At 40.6% G+C, this 18,434-nt stretch overlaps 1 protein-coding gene across 5 annotated transcripts in view; it reads left to right on the top strand.

Moving 5' to 3' along the window:
- LOC135108369 (glutamate-gated chloride channel-like) overlaps window positions 1–18,434 on the top strand; it is a 45,086-nt gene that overhangs the window by 4,754 nt on the left and 21,898 nt on the right. For all 5 annotated transcript variants that reach the window (XM_064019298.1, XM_064019301.1, XM_064019300.1 and 2 more), the window contains exons 2-6: window positions 710–790; window positions 12,765–12,874; window positions 16,536–16,600; window positions 17,451–17,520; window positions 17,800–17,953. In XM_064019298.1, coding sequence (XP_063875368.1) covers window positions 710–790; window positions 12,765–12,874; window positions 16,536–16,600; window positions 17,451–17,520; window positions 17,800–17,953 — 480 coding nt within the window. The remainder of the gene's footprint in view (window positions 1–709; window positions 791–12,764; window positions 12,875–16,535; window positions 16,601–17,450; window positions 17,521–17,799; window positions 17,954–18,434) is intronic.

Below are 18,434 nucleotides of genomic sequence, written 5' to 3'. Positions count from 1 at the left end.
AGAGAGAGAGAGAGAGACTTATTAATGTTTATGTAGTTACATACTCATGTACGTAAGATGTATGCTGATGAAACACGAACTTGTTAACCCTTTCACAGCATTTTTGTTCCCCCATAAACTCCAGTAACTTTCAAGACCAGCAATTTTTTACTTGTCACTCAAACAGTGCTGTTACCGAGAACGCAAAATTAACTTCCTGTTTTTTCCACATCCTCATGTCCATACAGACAAATATATATTTTTTTTTATCTGAAAATGTTAGGAAAGAACAATAAAATTTAGCTTTTTCTTCCAGAATCTCCAATAACTTTTAAGGTTGTAAATTTTGTACTTATCTATCTTTTCTATTTATCCTGTGGTCACATACAAACAATAATTCAGGTCTAAAAATGTTAAGAACAATAAAAAAAAAGTTTTTCCACAACATCATCTAGATTTTAAGACAGTCAATTTTGCACTTGTCTCTCTAACAGTTCCGTAGCCGAGAAAATACAAAATTAACCTATATTCTCTATTTATTCTGTGTCCATACCAAGAATGATTTAGGGATGAGAATGTTAAGAGAAAAACAATACAAATTAGGTTAAAAAATAGCAAAGGACGACCACAGCGATAAAAAGGTGGAGTAAGTAAGAATTGCAAGTTGTAGCCTATCCTCGTCTCAGTGGCATTAATGTTCTTATTTTCTGCTTCCTTCTCTCCCCGGCAGCATGAGTGACACAGGCAGCGAGGCGGCGGCCGGCGTGGGCCGTCTGTCTGCCCTCCTGCTGCTGCTACTGACGTTACTATGGTAATTATGCAACCGTTCTCCTCCTCTCTCTCTCTCTCTCTCTCTCTCTCTCTCTCTCTCTCTCTCTCTCTCTCTCTCTCTCTCTCTCTAGCCACTGCCTATTTACTGCCCTGAAAAATGGATACTTCTACTTCCTTCTCGGAATCAAAAAAGTTTCCCCATTCAATTAACCCCATTAACCCATTCTAGTTTCCTCCGGCAAACTCCGGGTGGGACTTTTTCATTTCCCGTCTTTTTTTTTTTCTCTCTCTCTTTTTACCTTTATTTCTATCCTGCCTCGGGGACTATAACGATGCCTCCTCTATTAACTGTCTCAATGTGTGTGTGTCTGTGTAAATAAAAGGACGAGAGGGCCACACAAAAATAGCTGAAATGATCAGTCTTCTTCCTTCGTAATATATTCATTAGTCAGGTTAGGTTGGATTTGGTTAGGTTGGGTAAGGTTAAGGTTGAGTTAGGTTTACTGTCTCATTGTGTATAAGTGTGTGAGTGTGCGTGTAGCGAGAGAGAAAAAGACTCACACAAAAACTACTCAATGACCAGTCTTCTACCTTCGCAATATGTACACTGGTTAAGTTTGGTTAGGCTCGGTTGGGTTAGGTTAAAGTTAGGTTGGGTTTACTGTTTCAGTGTGTGTGTGTGTGTGTGTAGATAAAGGGAAGAAGGCCAGACATAAAAATAGTCTAATGGTCAGTCTTCTTCTTCGACCTTCGTAATATGTTCACTAATTAGGTTGCGTTAAGTTAACAAGTCCAGAGGTTCTTTAAATCGTTAAGGGAAACCGTTTTATGAATCTGTGATGTGGAATCGACGTTTAATTTTTTCCCCTTCGTTCTCTCTCTCTCTCTCTCTCTCTCTCTCTCTCTCTCTCTCTCTCTCTCTCTCTCTCTCTCTCTCTCTCTCTCTCTCTCTCGTTCGTTTCGCGCTTGTTTTTCTGTCTGTTTTGCCTTTCTATTTTTTTCCTATTTTTTTTTTATGTCTATCCGTCTGTTTCACTTTGCTTGCCTGTCTGTTGCTCTCTCTCTCTCTCTCTCTCTCTCTCTCTCTCTCTCTCTCTCTCTCTCTCTCTCTCTCTCTCTCTCTCTCTCTCTCTCTCTCTCTCTCTCTCTCTCTCTCCGTGTTTCCTCCAATGTTACACTTGTACCTGAGTCTTAGTGTTTCCTCTCTTTCCTTAACACACACCCTTGTCACCATACGTTCTCTCTCTCTCTCTCTCTCTCTCTCTCTCTCTCTCTCTCTCTCTCTCTCTCTCTCTCTCTCTCTCTCTCTCTCTCTCTCTCACCACTACTATAAAGAAGAATATCTATCCTACGTGTACTTCGGGATAAATAAAGTAAAAAGAAAAATAATCTTTCCCCGTCTTTCTTTATAGTGTCGGTCGGTGCTTAACAGAATCTGCCTTCTTCTCTGTTCAAGGGATAAAGGTGCTCGGATCCCTTTGTAGGCTGTAAGGGGCGCCTTTTATAATGGACCATCCCTGATTGATTTATTCTCTCGCACCGCCCGAGAAATCACGAATTAGTGCATGCATGAACGGTAACTTGTTTCGATGTGAATGTGCGGTGATGTGTTTTTGGTACAGGTTGTGTTATGGCGTCGCTACAATAGCAAGAACAGCAACAACAACAAAAGCAATAATAATAATAGCAACACTTTCAGCACCACCATCACCACCATCAATAACATCATCATTAACAACCATGACAACAACAAAAACATCAACAATAGCATTAGCCACAACAGCGACAGCAACAGCAATGACAACAACGTTATACAGAATTTTTAAATATAGCGATCGATTTTAACTTGGCTGTATTTTTGTATAGTTTCTGGTTATAAATTAGTATCTTCTTTTATTCCACATACTGACATTTGTAAATTAATAATAATAATAATAAAAAAAAAAATGCAAATTTCTGTACCAACCAGAATAGCGATTAATGCAAACTTTTTTTTTTTTTCTTTTTCATGTAGTTAAATCAGGACAACTAGTACACAGCAATGATTTTCCTTCTCCTTATCTTTTATGTGATGTTTTATTTTCCCAGTCAAGGTAATAATAATTTTTACGTTGTACTGGCAGTCACAGTTATCATTCCTTCACTATATCAAGGACTAACTTTGTACTCAGCGGTGACGGGAAGTGTTTAGGTGCGTGTGAGCAGCGTGTGGCCATCGAGCGACGCAAACAGTCCACTGGTTCATCAACACATCCGCAGAACCAAACTGACTAAACTGACTGGATTCCCTTTCCATGAAGTGTTTGGGAGCGGTGACTGAGTGAACACTTAGTTTTGTTCTCTTTTCAGTCAATTTTACTCATGAAAGCGTAATTAAGGGAACAGCGAAGCGCGTAATGAAAAATGGAAGCAAAAAGGCAAATTCAGGTGAAAAGGAAAAGGGATTATTCGAGATTCCAGAGATAAGCAGCGCGCCGAAATGAAAGAAAAATGATTTCTTTACTGCTGGCTGGGAAAGCAAATAAGAGAGGAAGTAATTACACAAGAAATTATTATATATTAGACTTCTATGTAAAACAGTAATCATGAAACCATTTTTTTTTCTTTGGCGTGAAAAATACTATGTTACTTACGTTTGTCTGTCTTTTACGAAGTTCAGTTTCGGGAAAGCATTATTCACTACTATTATGACTCATTTTCTAAACTAACCTTAATAAATTCCCTACAAAAGAACCGGCGAGAAAAGACAACACATTCACTCAAGGCCTATGTAGAAAGTACTTTTATTACAGGTAAAGGAAATGTATAGGTAAAGGAAATGTAAGGGATTGATTAAAAGTTACGGAGCCACAACAACAAGACGCCAGCAGAGTAACAAAAAACAGTAATGTCAGTGCACCACAACAAGAAGGCGCCAGTATAAAAAGATCTGATGGCTGTGGGGAAAACGCTAAACAAAGCTGGAGTGGGTGCATTTTGTTACTCGATATATGTCCATAACTGTACGTACTCCCACTAGATGATCCGAGAAAGTAACCTGGAAAATTTCTTCTGAAAGTCAAATACAGAATTCTTAAAAGCGCCACTCATGAAATGCAGAATTATTAAAACACGACTATTAAATGCAGAACTCTCAAAGAGCGCAAATCACCACATTCAATATTATTAAAAGGTGCTAACCATCAAATGCAGCATTCTCGGAAAGGAGCGAACCACCAAATGAAGAATTTTTAAAACGCACAACCAACGAATGCAGAATTCTCAAAAAGCGCTGACCATTTAATGAGAATAAAAAAAAAAAAAATAAATAAAATAAATAAATAAAAAAAATAAATAAATAGATAAATAAATAAAAAAAAAGTTAAAAAGCGCGAACCATCAAATTCGGAATTCACATAAGACGCAAACAAAAACTACAGATTTTAAACGTACAAACATCAAATGAAGAGTTTTCAAAAGCACGAACCGTCACTTGTGTAAGTCTCTCAGAGCACAAACCATTAAATGAAGAATTCTCGAAACACGTAAATCACCAAATACGGGATTGTTAACAAGCGCTAAACATCGAAGGTAGAATTCTCGAAAGCGCAAAACAACCAATCAGGAAGTTTACTACTACTACTACTACTACTACTACTACTACTACTACTACTACTAATAATACTAATAATAATAATAATAATAAAAGTGCTGATTTTTGAATGGAGAATTGACAAAAGAAAAAAAAATACAAATCACTAAATGTAGCATTCTCAAGAAGTGCGAATCACTATATGCATAATTACATAAAAAAAGCCTTCTATTCTGAATTCTGAAAAAAAAAAAAGGGTGAGATACCAAAACCAGTATTGTCAAAAGGCGAGGACTCCCCAAAACGGAATCTTCAGAAAGAGCGAACCACTAAATTCTGAATCCTCGAGAAGCACAAATCACCAAACCCAGCATTCTCGAAAAGCGTCAACTATCAAAGGTAAAATTTCCCCAAAAAAGCCTTGAATATCGAAAGGGAAGCTCCCCCTCCGAAAAAAAAGAAAAGAAAGAGAGAAAAAAAAATAAAAAGAGCAATCAATCAAATTCGGAAATCTCTAAAAAGCGTAAACCGTCATATTCACAATGCTCAAAAAGCGCAAACCATCAAATTTGGAAATCCATGAAAAGCGCAAACCATCAAATTCGGAATCCTCAAAAGTACGCAAACCAAAATCTGAATCTTTTTAAAAGGGCAAAACATGAAATGCAAAATAAATAAATAAATAAATAAAAATAAATAAATAAAATAAACGAATAAATAAACATAGATAACATAAATAAATGAAAACCTAGATGGAATGTGCCAACAGATGCTCAGAGGTTACTTCTCTACCCGACACATTCCAGACTTCCTCGCTACGCTACAGTGACGCACAGATCTTCCGGAAAGTCTTACTAAACATATCGGCTCGCCCAATATAACCTCCAGCTGGAAGGAGAGTAAAAGCCTGAAGTTCGCGGCAATATAATATAAGATGCAGTTCTTTTTCTTTTTTTCTTTCTTCCCTTTTTTCTTTTTTTTTCTTCTTCTTTTGCGCGAATCTAAGCGGAAGAAATACAGTGCGTACCTCTTCGTGGTGCTCAGGGCGAGGCAAATGTAAAAGAATACATGATGTGATTTACGTATAGCGCAATCTTCCCGCTACGTAAAGACTTCTGTAAAATTACCAGAAGTAAATATAAAAAAAAAAAATAAATGAATAAAAAGCTCAAATCACGCAATTCAGCATTCTCATAAGGCGCGAACAATCACAAAAAAGAAGAAAAAAAATCAGGAAAGAGCGACAAAGAGGATAATCTACGCATACAAACACACCTGACGAGGATTTCAACATGACACAGCCATTCCCTGAAGAGAAAACAGGAATAAGGGGAAAACAGAGACGCTTTCTCGCTAACTCGATAAAGCGCTTGTACATTCATATTACCCTCAATGGACTGCGACGCGAATCCCTTTCCTGCACCAAATACAACATCGGCACAACTGTTCCCTGGGGAGAGGCGGAGGAAAATATAAAAGCCAATCAAGAAAATACCCTTAGTGGAGTACGAAGCGAAATAAATAAATATATTCGACTTGAGAGAGGGAACAGGCAACATATTATGTACACGTATAAAAAAAAGAGCCATTTCTTCTACAATCCAATCAGGTGCTTTAAGAAAATACTCTCAGTGGAATAACCAGCGAAACAACATATATTTTCTATATTTTCTTGCATTTCCTGAGCGAGACAGACTGCATATAATGGATAAAATGTAAGCCATCTCTAGGCTAAAGCAAGTGAGTGCACGTTTTAAGGTATTCTCGATGGACGATCAAACGAGATTACTTATTTTTCTCTGGACTTGCGCAGAACAGGTAGGAGTTGTGGACGTGATGAAGCTCAGGTGTATTGCCTTCCTCAGGGGCGTCATTAGGAGGAGCAGCAGCTTTGTGGATGGGGCAGTAAAGGGTAATGCGATAAGTCCTTGGAATGAAGTTTGATTGTTATAGCTTCCACTAAACAGGCGTCCGCTAAGGCACTAAGACGCGCACACACACACACACACACACACACACACACACACACACACAGAGAGAGAGAGAGAGAGAGAGAGAGAGAGAGAGAGAGAGAGAGAGAGAGAGAGAGAGAGAGAGAGAGAGAGAGAGAGAGTACTGTTAATAACAGTCGTTTGTTTTCCAGAATTCAGTGTTCATAGTTTAAGGAAGAAGTAATTAAGCCTGATTCATACAGATTGTGTACGGGGTTTCTCTCTCTCTCTCTCTCTCTCTCTCTCTCTCTCTCTCTCTCTCTCTCTCTCTCTCTCTCTCTGACCTAACCAACTGCTGCTTTGATCTACGCGAGTCTTCCTCCTATCCAATTACCAAGGCCTCCTCTTCCAATGTTCGCTACTCAATGGATGGTGCTCTGTTCCTTAAACTTACCAAAGAAAACACCTCGGCATCATACCATCAGGCGACCTGCAAACAAAACTCACGCTGCACGGCGTAAGTCTCCAACAGATAATAAATCAACAGGAGTTTTTAGTAGAACTTTTTTCATTGTATCCCACCGAAGACTGAGAGGTGCCTTAATGGAAGTCTATAAAATATCCGGAGAACAGTAGCCTTATCGCAAATGACATCACTGTTTACTGATTAAATGTCACTAGCAATAACGAATGACACGTGAAATTCCGATGCTGCCAGTGACCGCTGGTCAGTTCAATACAGAGTGACGTGACTGACTGTAACATGTATTTCTCAAGCAATACAATTCATTGATATGTGAGGAAAGACAATATGATAACATTTGTAACATGACAAAATAAATAAGAACAAAACTTTGTGTTTCCGCTTCTGTTTACTTATATTTTCATTACTATAATTTCCGTTGCTAGTTTGACAGATTCCTTTAAAAATGTGTGTGTGTGTGTGTGTGTGTGTGTGTGTGTGTGTGTGATCATAAATAAATAAATAAATAAATAAATAAATAAATAAATAAATATACTCGTATATATATATATATATATATATATATATATATATATATATATATATATATATATATATATATATATATATATATATATATATATATATATATATATATATATATATATATATATATATATATATATATATATATATATATATAAACACACACACACACACACACACACACACACACACACACACACACACACACACACACACACACACACACACACACACACACACACACACACACACACACACACACACACACACACATATCAAAAGATCTGTTGCAGATACGTGTCCTCCCACTAAATAATGGCAGCCATCTTTTAAGATACAGAACACCGTAACGCAGCAAGGCCGCGCTCTGCCAAGATTCGCTATCAAGGCGTGGAAATGTTGAGTGAGTAAACGAACCTCATTGCGCCGCAAATATTCAAACGTTCCATCTTTGGTGCTTCGCGCTGAAACTCACACTTGACGCTGAAACTCACACACGGGACGAGAGCGAGCCCTGACACGTGTCTCCCCTTGGATGTTACTCAGTTTCGATATGAAAGCCCATCCACATCAGTGTTTCTGTAGCAATGTTTTGTTCGAGTGTCTGTATCCTTGTTTAAGAAGAATGTCGATAAAAGACTTGAACTAAATTAGTCAACAATTTTTTTTTTCCAACCTCGTCGCAAAGTCTGAACCTTCCAGGGTATGTTAAGGACAGTCAAATCATTGACGCGTACAAGACGAAACGAGAGAAAAAAAAATCTTGAAACTATTTCACAACTCCCATTTTCTCACAGACTAAAAAGGGATACTGTACTTCAGCATTTATAAATATGATTAGATAACAGATGAAATAAGTATTTGTTTCCCTTAAGAACTTACACGGTCTTTCCAGAGGAATGGTTAGATCAGTACTCTCCTTCCACCTTCCTTACCTACGGATTACATAGAGCACGTCCTGCAGTTAGAGCAAACAGAAAGGACAGAAATTACCGATATGGATTTTACTTTTTCCTCCTCCAGCTATTCTCCAAGATCTTCCCTCTGGTCCACTCCTCCTTCTTCTCCTCGAGTCTTCTTCCTCCTCCTCCTCGAGTTTCCCTCCTCCTCCTCCTTCTTCTCCTCCTCCTTCTCCTCCTTTTCCTCCTCCTCCTCCTCCTCCTCCTCCTCCTCCTCCTCCTCCTCCTCCTCCTCCTCCTCCTTGTCCTCCTCCTCCTCGAGTCCTCGAAAATATCTGCTGAGATAATCCGGGCTCAGTCCAGCTTTGATGATCCCCACGATTTTTACAAAAATATTCTTGCATTTATTTCTACTGCTGCTTCTGCTACTGCTGCTACTACTACTACTACTACTACTACTACTACTACTACTACTACTACTACTACTACTACTACTACTACTACTACTACTACTACTACTGCTACTGCTGCTGCTGCTGCTGCTGTAACAACAGCAACAAAAACAACAACAACAACAACAATAACAACAAATACTATTTCTTCTACTACAGCCATCGCTGCTCCTCCTCCTCCTCCTCCTATCACTACTGATACAACATCAACAACAACAACTACTACTACTATTACTACAACATCGACAATAACAACAACAACAACAATAACTACTATTACTACTACTATTCTATTATCACTACCACCACAATCATTACAACAACAACAACAACAACAACAACAACAACACTACAACTACTACTACTACTACTACTACTACTACTACTACTATTATCTTTCAAATTGTTTCAGTAACCATCACTGGCTGGTATTGATTCATGTAACTCGAAGGCACTCAACACTCAGTCTTGTACAGCATCTGAAGGCGCGACTCACCCTAACTTTCTCCTTAATAAGCGAAGATCAGGGCAGGCACCCTAATTACGGTCTTAATTGGGCAGGATGTGCGATCTCGCTCCCCCGAACTCAGATGTTGATAAGGGAAGGTGTGTATTGGGGTGGTAATTCTCTCTCTCTCTCTCTCTCTCTCTCTCTCTCTCTCTCTCTCTCTCTCTCTCTCTCTCTCTCTCTCTCTCTCTCTCTTTCTCTCTCTCTTAATGTCACGGTGAAACAAACCTTCTGTCTATTTCAAACGAACAGCAAGAGAGAGAGAGAGAGAGAGAGAGAGAGAGAGAGAGAGAGAGAGAGAGAGAGAGAGAGAGTGCGCAGCAGCTACACAAAAATATATAACCACAGGAAACAGGAAACCTCTATCACGACGAACAGAAAACGAACTGCCAAAAGGCATTAACATTTCCACTGGTGTTCCTCAGCCACCACTCACGTCATCCCCGTGTGTGTGTGTGTGCGTGTGCGCCCGCTCCCTACTTCCAAGCTCTGTGCGGTGTGTGGAAAGAGACAAGAAATGAAAAGAAAAAAATGGAAAGAAAACGCAGTGTAAAACGGTCAGGAGCACAACACACGTCTGCTGAATGTGTGTGTGTGTGTGTGTGTGTGTGTGTGTGTGTGTGCGTGTGGGCACGCGCTGGCCATCCATTCTGATTAAAAAATATAGCCTCAAATATCGCACGTGTTACACATAATCGCTGGCACTTTTTTTTTTAAACTAGCGATGATTTGCAGCACAGTAGCACAGCGACCAAAACAAAATTGAGATGCAGGAATTGAGTTAACAAAATTGGGCGCATAGTGTATTCGTTGATTTTTAAAATTTATTCATCTATTCATTTATTTTGTATAACAAATCGTTTAGTTGAAAAAAAAATAATGTAATTTGCAGCGAGCGGCGTTAGGTTTCATAGAAGGTGGTGATGGTGGTGGTTGTGGTGGTGGTGGTGGTGGTGACGGGACAAGGTGCAGCACTCACGTAAACTAAAATCCATCTTTCCTGGCCTGAGTTGCAAGAACGCGACATTTCTCATCGGCAACACAACAATGCGTGGGGAGCCGACGGTCGGGTATACAATGTGCTGAGCTTCATGAAGGACAGCTTGGCAGCCGATCGGGAGGTGAGCCGAGGGTGAGGGCCAGGCGTGCCAACCCCGGGACGAATGGAAACATACTTGCTTCATTCTTGTGGAATCACGTTAATTTGCAGATTAAACTATTCTTCTGATGGATTTTCATATGTTTTGAATTAAATACGATGTCTTTTTCAGTAAGTGTATTTTTGCATCACACATGAGGTGTTTTTGATCAATTAAAAGACTAGACGCTCAATGATCTCGTCGGTGAGGTGTCCGGCCCGACGAAATTTACCCAAAGAGGCACAATACCGAGGTGACGCTCCGCTTGAACTCGAACTGTCTGGTTGTGCACACTAGACCTTCTTGTATATGAGCGTGGGCTTTACTGAAGAGTCGTGTCCCTACAGGTGCTGACGACCATGGATTGCTACAACTCCCTGCTATTAGTTATCTGTTTACTTATCAAGAACTTTATTTATCTTAGTGTCAAAGAGACTGGCCAAGGGCACAAAAGTGAGAAAAAGTTGGCTCAGTTTTCCGTTCCTAAAAAAAAGAAGAGAGGAAAAATAAAAAAAGAAATGTATAAGCAACAACAACAACAACAACAACAACAACAACAACAACAGCAACAGCAACAACAACAGCAACAACAACAACAACAACAACAACAACAACAACAACAACAACAACAACAACAACAACAACAACAACAATTACAGGAGGAATAAAAAAAAGTAGGCCAGTTTATTCCTCGGGCGTCTTCATGTTTCTCTTCTGAAACAGTTCAAATCATAGGAGAGAGAGAGAGAGAGAGAGAGAGAGAGAGAGAGAGAGAGAGAGAGAGAGAGAGAGAGAGAGAGAGAGAGAGAAAAGGAACAGGCGGAGAGTTCCAGAATTCACCAGTGTATTAGCAGCAGCCGTCCAGCCGAATGTCCTCCAGCAGCCGCTCTCACAAATACAACTGTGCACTTTTATCTCTGCCTTCCCCCGGGTCTCCTGCCAGCTACAGTCATGGTCAGGAGGCGAATAAGCTCCTACGGTGTTTTGTGTTTTTCCTTTAATAAGTCCTTTGATCTGCTGACAATCTCCTCGCAAAACCAGACACACACACACACACACACACACACACACCAGTAGAGGAAACACGCCAAATACAGTGGACGTGAGAGGTGATGTTACTCGACTTTTTAACTAAGACAATACTCTTCTTTTCAAACTCACACTCTCTTGCTTTTCTCTTCTCATCATGTGACCTGAGAAGAATTCCGTCTGTTTCTCTCCAATCTTCATTATCATTTCTCATTTCGCTTCCATTCCCTACACCGTTCCTCTTCATTTGTCTGTCTTGCCGTTCGTGATACCTTCAACAGCCTCCGCCAACACACCACATTTGTAAAATATATCTACCCTTCGGTGGAAACAAAATGAGTATATATATATAAAAAAAAAAGGCGAAAGTGTTATGAGGAAATGAAAATGGAAATGGGGAAAAATTCTTGATGAAGTGACTAATGAGAAAACAAATGAATAACGAGGGAATTTCAAGAAAAATGACATTATGAAGAATGAGGCAATTAAAGAAAAACTCAAGTGAGTGAATAAATCAAAAGAAAATCACGAGAAAATAAGGGAAAAATAACATATATGATGGCGAGGGAGGCAGCAGGTGCAAACAGGAGAGAAATGGCCGTAATGAGGACATGTCTAAATAAGAAATATGAAAGAGCGAGGTAATTAAGAAAGCAGAGAAAGGAAAGCATTCACAGAAAATGAGTGAATCGATACTGAGATACAGAAATGACGATGATAAAAGCAGTAAATAAGCCAACACGTTACAAATAAAGGAGGATAGATCAAAACGAAAAAAAAAAGGGAATTACAGAAGACAAGAAAATAAAGGATAAATAGTCGTGATTGGAAAAAAAAGAAATTAAACGTAGCAAAATTATTAGGAAATTCAGGGAAACAGAAAAAAAGATAGAAAATAATGAAATACAGGGAAATATAAAATGAAGATAAAAAAAGAAAAAGAAAGAAAAGTGGATGATGAAGTCTGTCCTGCACGTCCCCATTAATCTTTTCCTCTTAGCACAAAAACAACGAAAAGAAATACGTAAAAATAAAACTTGCTAGACACCGCTCCGAGAAAATGAGAAGATTTGATGAATAACTTAAAATATGTATATATAAAAACGTGAAATTATGGAACATTATGATAAATTAGCGAAGAAATATAGACTCTCTCTCTCTCTCTCTCTCTCTCTCTCTCTCTCTCTCTCTCTCTCTCTCTCTCTCTCCGGAAGAAAGAAAGGCGTAAACATAATTAAGTAACAAATATCATGTAATATTGAAATAGCAATTCGGAAAAGTATTTGAACATAACAACAACAACAACAACAACAACAACAACAACAACAACAACAACAACAACAACACGAACATTATCATCAATAACAACAAGAACAACAACAACAAAAAAGTACCAAAAATAACATAGAACATACACATACCAAAAAAAAAAAAAAAAAGTACTAATCTCACTCTCTCTCTTTCTCTCCCACACAGCGGCCCCGTCAGCGCCAACTTCAGGGAGCGGGAGAAGCAGATCATCGACGAAATCATTGGACCGGCAAATTACGATAAGAGAATTCGACCTGCGGGAGCCAACGACACCGGTGAGTCAGTTCAATGCGTCGAACTACAGACCTTACCGACCCTTCCAATTCAATGCAAACCTTACTGAGTCACTACATACATTCCTGACTCACTAATCACCCACAAATCATTCCGAGTCATTCCACACCTTTCTGACTCGCTCCGTACCCTTCTAACACATTACAAACCTTCCTAATTTCACTACAAAGACTTCTGACTCACTGGAAACCACCATGAGTCACTACAAACCGTTTTAAGTCGCTAACAAGTCTTCCTGAGTCAGTACAAACCTTTCTTGAGTCATTAAAACTATTTCTGACTCACTGCAAATTCTATAAATCTTCTTTGAGTCACTATAAATCTTCCTGAGTCGCAATAAGTTCTCCTGACTCATTAAGAATCTTCCTAAGCTATAACAAATCCTATTGACTCATTATAAATCTTTCCTAGACACTAAGTGTCTTCCTTACTCACTATTAACCTTCCTGAGTCATACCACACCCTCCTGACTCACTATAATCCTTCCTGAGTCCATACAAAGTCCCCTGAGGCACCACAAATACTCCTGACTTTCAACAAACCTTAGTGAGTCATAACAAATGTTTCTGACTCACAACAAACCTTCTCGAGTCACTGTGAAGCCTCCTGATTCACCACAAGCATTTATGAGTTGCAAGAAATTCTCCTGACTCACTACAAACCTTAGCGAGTCGTAACAAATCCTCCTGACTCACCAGAAACGTTCTTGAGTCATTGTGAAGCCTCTCGACTCACCAAAACATTAAGGAATCCCAAAGAAATTCTCCTGACTCACTACAAACGTTTCGAATCATTAAAAACCTTCTGAGTCACTGCATCGTCTCCTTACTCGCTATAAGCCTTACCCAATTTTACCTTAGTCAGTCACGAGTTGGTTAAGTGAAGTTCCTTGAGTGAATCTTCCGTTTTCTTTGGTCCATCCTTCCGTGAGCCAATAAAAATTTCCATCAGTCATTCCAAGTTCCCTCACAAATAAATCAAAGTCCCCTGAATTACTAAAGTCCTGCCGAGTCACCGGATTCAAAGGAAACACAAAGGAGCACAAAGGAAGGAACAACAATAGGCAGTAGATATTTTGGCTCTGACGAGTCTCTGTTATGGATTATTACTCTCTTCGATTTAAGTGTAATTGGCGCTGGATAGTTTTGCAGAGTCACAAGTCATGTTACCTACTAGTTATCTGTCTGTGAGTCATCGTAATAAGTCACATTTTTTTTTTCGTTGCCTTTCCCCTTAAGTTGTTGGTGAGTCATAAATTTTCCCGCAGTCACAAACTTATTATTTTTTTTTTCCCCGCGCCTAGTCATGTTACTCGCTATAATTTTGTCTCTGAGTCATCTTAATACAACTCACAGTTTCACGTTCCTTTTTTCCCATTGAGTCGTCGGTGATTCACAATACATTTTCCCACCGTCACAAACATTTTTCCTGCCGAGTCACGGTCCAATATCACGTCAGTTACTGGTTAGTTACATCTTAGTGTAAGAAGAAAAAAAAAGTGTTGACATTTTACTTTCTCTAACGCCGTGACGACTGAGTAAGATTTCGGCACGCATCCCTAACCATTTCGGCTTCTTGTCTCCATTACTTTAAACAGGTTCGAGTGCTTTCATGATTGTAGTGATAGTTTAACAAATCTCCACATCATCAATGGCAGAAAAACTGTGAACCTGACTGATCATCTCTGTGGCATTTGGAAATAGTCCTAACGAGAGAATAAAACATTTAAGAATACGGCGTCCTGTCAAAAAGTCACGGTCAAAGGTTCAGTAATCTTCTACACTTAATTCCTCTAGGTTTTGTGTTTTCTCTCACCCTTAAAACCGAGGATCTGCTGGCAATCTCCTTACAAAACATGAAAGAAGACTGAGAGATTTATACCGGGTCAGAGGACTTTAGATTGCAAGGGAACACCAAACACGGTAGAAGAGACTATTGGCTGATGGCTGAAACTGTACCATTGCTTCACCTACTTGTATAATCATGTCAGTGTTTTTTCGTGTCCTGTTCATTCTCTGTCTCCTCCAAGGTCATCCAAGTCTCCTTAAGTGAAGTTCCTCAGGTAATTCCTTTATTTAATTTCCTCCATTATGATCGGTCCATGTTATCTTTTCACTTTTCCTTCAATCATTCTGCACTTTGAGTCATTCTAAGTTTTTAAGAGTCAATTCTAAATACTCTTGAACCTTTTAAAGTATTTTGAAGTTATTTTTTGTGTTCATGAGTCGCTACGTCTTCGTGAGTTATTTTAAGCCCTCATCAGCCATTATGAATCTTAATCAGTGTTTTTAAATGAATCATCACGAGTAATATTTACTAAACCTTGAATATCTCTCTAAGTCAAAGAATCAGTAAAATTTCTAAGTACATGTATCAAATCCACATGGGTCACTTCAAGATCTCAACGCGTATTTCAAGCCTTTGTTTCAAGAATTTAACATGCATTCCACGCCTCCAAGTCACTACACGTTCTTGTGACCAGTAAATCAATCCTAACACTCTTAAGGTCATTCACAAGAATCAAGTCTTCATTACAACTCACTAAGTCACTTGAGTCACAATTGGCATCCAGTCAGTCTCTCTAGCAAGACAATGACTCATCAAGCCACTCGTGGAATTCGAAGTTAATCAGAATCCTTGGAATGTTCCCCTCGGCCTTGAGTCAGTCAGCGAGAGACAGAGGCAGCGGGACCCAGGCAGACTTGTACTCACACCTCCCTCCTCCTTCACATTCACTCCACTAAGTTTCTATTCCCTGCACACCCTTCACGGTCTTCAGTCAGTTAGCGGGGAGACACAGGGAGGCAGCGGGACCCGGCTATCCTAGTACCTACCTGCTCTTCCTCATACATTCACACCACTAAGTTTCAATTTCCTCGCAGCCTTCCCAGTCAGGTCACGCCTCCTCCCTCATCTCTCTCCCAAACTGCCCCTACTACCTGATGGATCCTACAGGCTCTCCCTTCACTTCTTCGTCCCCCACGTCTCCTACACACGGTTTATTGACTAAAGATATATCAATTGACGGTAGACGTAAAAGCTACAAGAAATAAAGTCTAATATATATGCTGGAATTAATAGGAGATGAATGTAGTCTAAATTAATGTAAAAAAACTTTTAGATTATTAGTGTAAGAAAATCTCCACTGAAATTAAGAGTATTACCACATAACATCCAGAAATATCCCCAAACACACACACACACACACACACACACACACACACACACACACACACACAAGGTTAACAGTGACATCCTAGCCTGCGTATCAGCCACGCCAGCTAAAGGTGTTCACTAATGGAGGAGCAGTTAAGTTAGCGTCCTCCTTGAGCAAGAGATAGGGTGTGTGGCGCATGAACGGTCGGCCTTACTCCCTGAGGCCCGTATCCTGAAACACTGCTCTCTCAACATGACGGTTTTCAAAGGCCACGGAAATGATCACCAGGTTCTCAAGAGTCCTTCTCCTGTTGATAGCTTAAAAATCCTTGTTAACATTACACAATAGCCACAAAACTCTTAAAAAAACCCCCACGTAACATCAACTATAGAGCCTTCAAAAAGCAGTGAAGATGCGGCGCAGAAGCATTTCAGAATATGGTCCGCAACCAGCCGCACATACAAACTGACGCTCTCCTCCCGCAGGTCCCGCCGTGGTGCACATCAACATCATGATCAGGAACGTGCAGACCATCTCCGACGTGAAGATGGTGAGTGGCGGGGCGGGAAGAGTGAGAGAGAGAGAAAGAGAGAAAGAGCGGAGGGGGAAAGAGAGGGACAAACAGACAGACGGGAGGGAGGGAACAAGAGTATACAGGAAATGACAACACAGGAAGAGGGAGAGTAGACTGAGAATGTGGGTTGAATGAAGGAAGTGGATGAAGGGAAAGAAGTGGAAGACAAGGGAAGAAAAAGGGGAGAGGGGAAGGATGAGCGGATGGAGATAAAAGGAAAGGAGAAGAGGAAAAGGAAAAGTGAGGTTATAGTGAGAGGGAGAGGGATGAATGGAGGAAGTGGAGGGAGAAAAACAAAGGAGGAGGAGGAGGAGGAGGAGGACAAAAATATAGTGAACGAAGAAAGGATAGAAGGAAAATTATGAATGAGAGAGAGAGAGAGAGAGAGAGAGAGAGAGAGAGAGAGAGAGAGAGAGAGAGAGAGAGAGAGAGAGAGAGAGAGAGAGAGAGAGAGAGAGAGAGAGAGAGAGAGAGAGAGATGAATGAAAGGTGAATAAAGGAAGTTGGAAAGAGGAAGGAGGGTCATTGATAAAATAGAAGAGGGGAAGATGAAGGGAAAGAGAGCGGAAGGAAGGAAGAAGTAAAAAGAGGAAAGAAGGAGGAGGAGGAGAAGGAGGAGGAGGAGGAGGAGGAGGAGGAGGAGGAGGAAGAGGAGGAGGAGGAGGAGGAGGAGAATCAGGCTATATAATAATTGTTGAAACTCACTCTCTCTCTCTCTCTCTCTCTCTCTCTCTCTCTCTCTCTCTCTCTCTCTCTCTCTCTCTCTCTCTCTCTCTCTCTCTCTCTCTCTCTCTCTCTCTCTCTCTCTCTCTCTTGTGGCCCGCAGGAGTACAGCATTCAAATCACATTCAGAGAGCAGTGGAAGGACCAGAGACTCACCTTTGACAATATGCAAGGTAAGAACTCACTATACGTGCCTTTTCTACTCTCTCTCTCTCTCTCTCTCTCTCTCTCTCTCTCTCTCTCTCTCTCTCTCTCTCTCTCTCTCTCTCTCCCCCTTTATCCCCTTCCAGCACGCAAACCCTGTCCATCCATCCTTTCTCTCTCCCTGTCTCTCTCTTATCACCTCTCCCTTCCCTCTCCTGCGCAAACCGCCAGTGAAAAAAAAAATACATGAAGCGATAAAAAAAATGACACCTCTCTCTCTCTCTCTCTCTCTCTCTCTCTCCCAACAGGTCGCATCCAGTACCTCACTTTAACCGAAACGGAGATGGTGTGGATGCCGGATCTCTTCTTCAAGAACGAGAAGGAGGGACACTTCCACAACATCATTCTGCCCAACCTGTACATTCGCATCTACCCCGACGGTGGCGTCCTTTACAGCATCCGGTGAGTGCGTGGGAGGGGGAGGAGATGAGCAGGAAGAGTAGAAAGAGGAGGGGGGAAGCTTAGAGGAGGAGGAGGAGGAGGAAGAGGAGGAGGAAGCTCTTGGGGTGTTGGGGGTAAATGGTTGGATGAAGAAAGAGGAATTAAAAGAGTTCAGAAAGGCGTGGGAGGAGGAGGAGGAAGAGGAAGAGGAGGAGGAGGAGGAGGAGGAGGAGGAGGAGGAGGAGGAGGAGGAGGAGGAGAAGGAGAAGGAGGAGGAGGAGGAGGAGGAGGCGTGGGTAGAGATGGAAGGGGCGAGTGAAAGCAGAGAGAGAGAGAGAGAGAGAGAGAGAGAGAGAGAGAGAGAGAGAGAGAGAGAGAGAGAGAGAGAGAGAGAGAGAGAGAGAGAGAGAGAGAGAGAGAGAGAGAGAGAGAGAGAGAGAGAGGGTACGTTGTGTGTGTGTGAAAGAAAAAAGAGTTGTTGTACGTATGTGAGAGAGAGAGA

Source organism: Scylla paramamosain, chromosome 17 (genome assembly GCF_035594125.1).
Source record: "Scylla paramamosain isolate STU-SP2022 chromosome 17, ASM3559412v1, whole genome shotgun sequence".
Classification (NCBI taxonomy): Eukaryota; Metazoa; Arthropoda; class Malacostraca; order Decapoda; family Portunidae; genus Scylla; species Scylla paramamosain.
The sequence above is the reverse complement of the archived record's forward strand: the minus strand, read 5'-3'. Positions and strand labels throughout refer to the sequence as shown.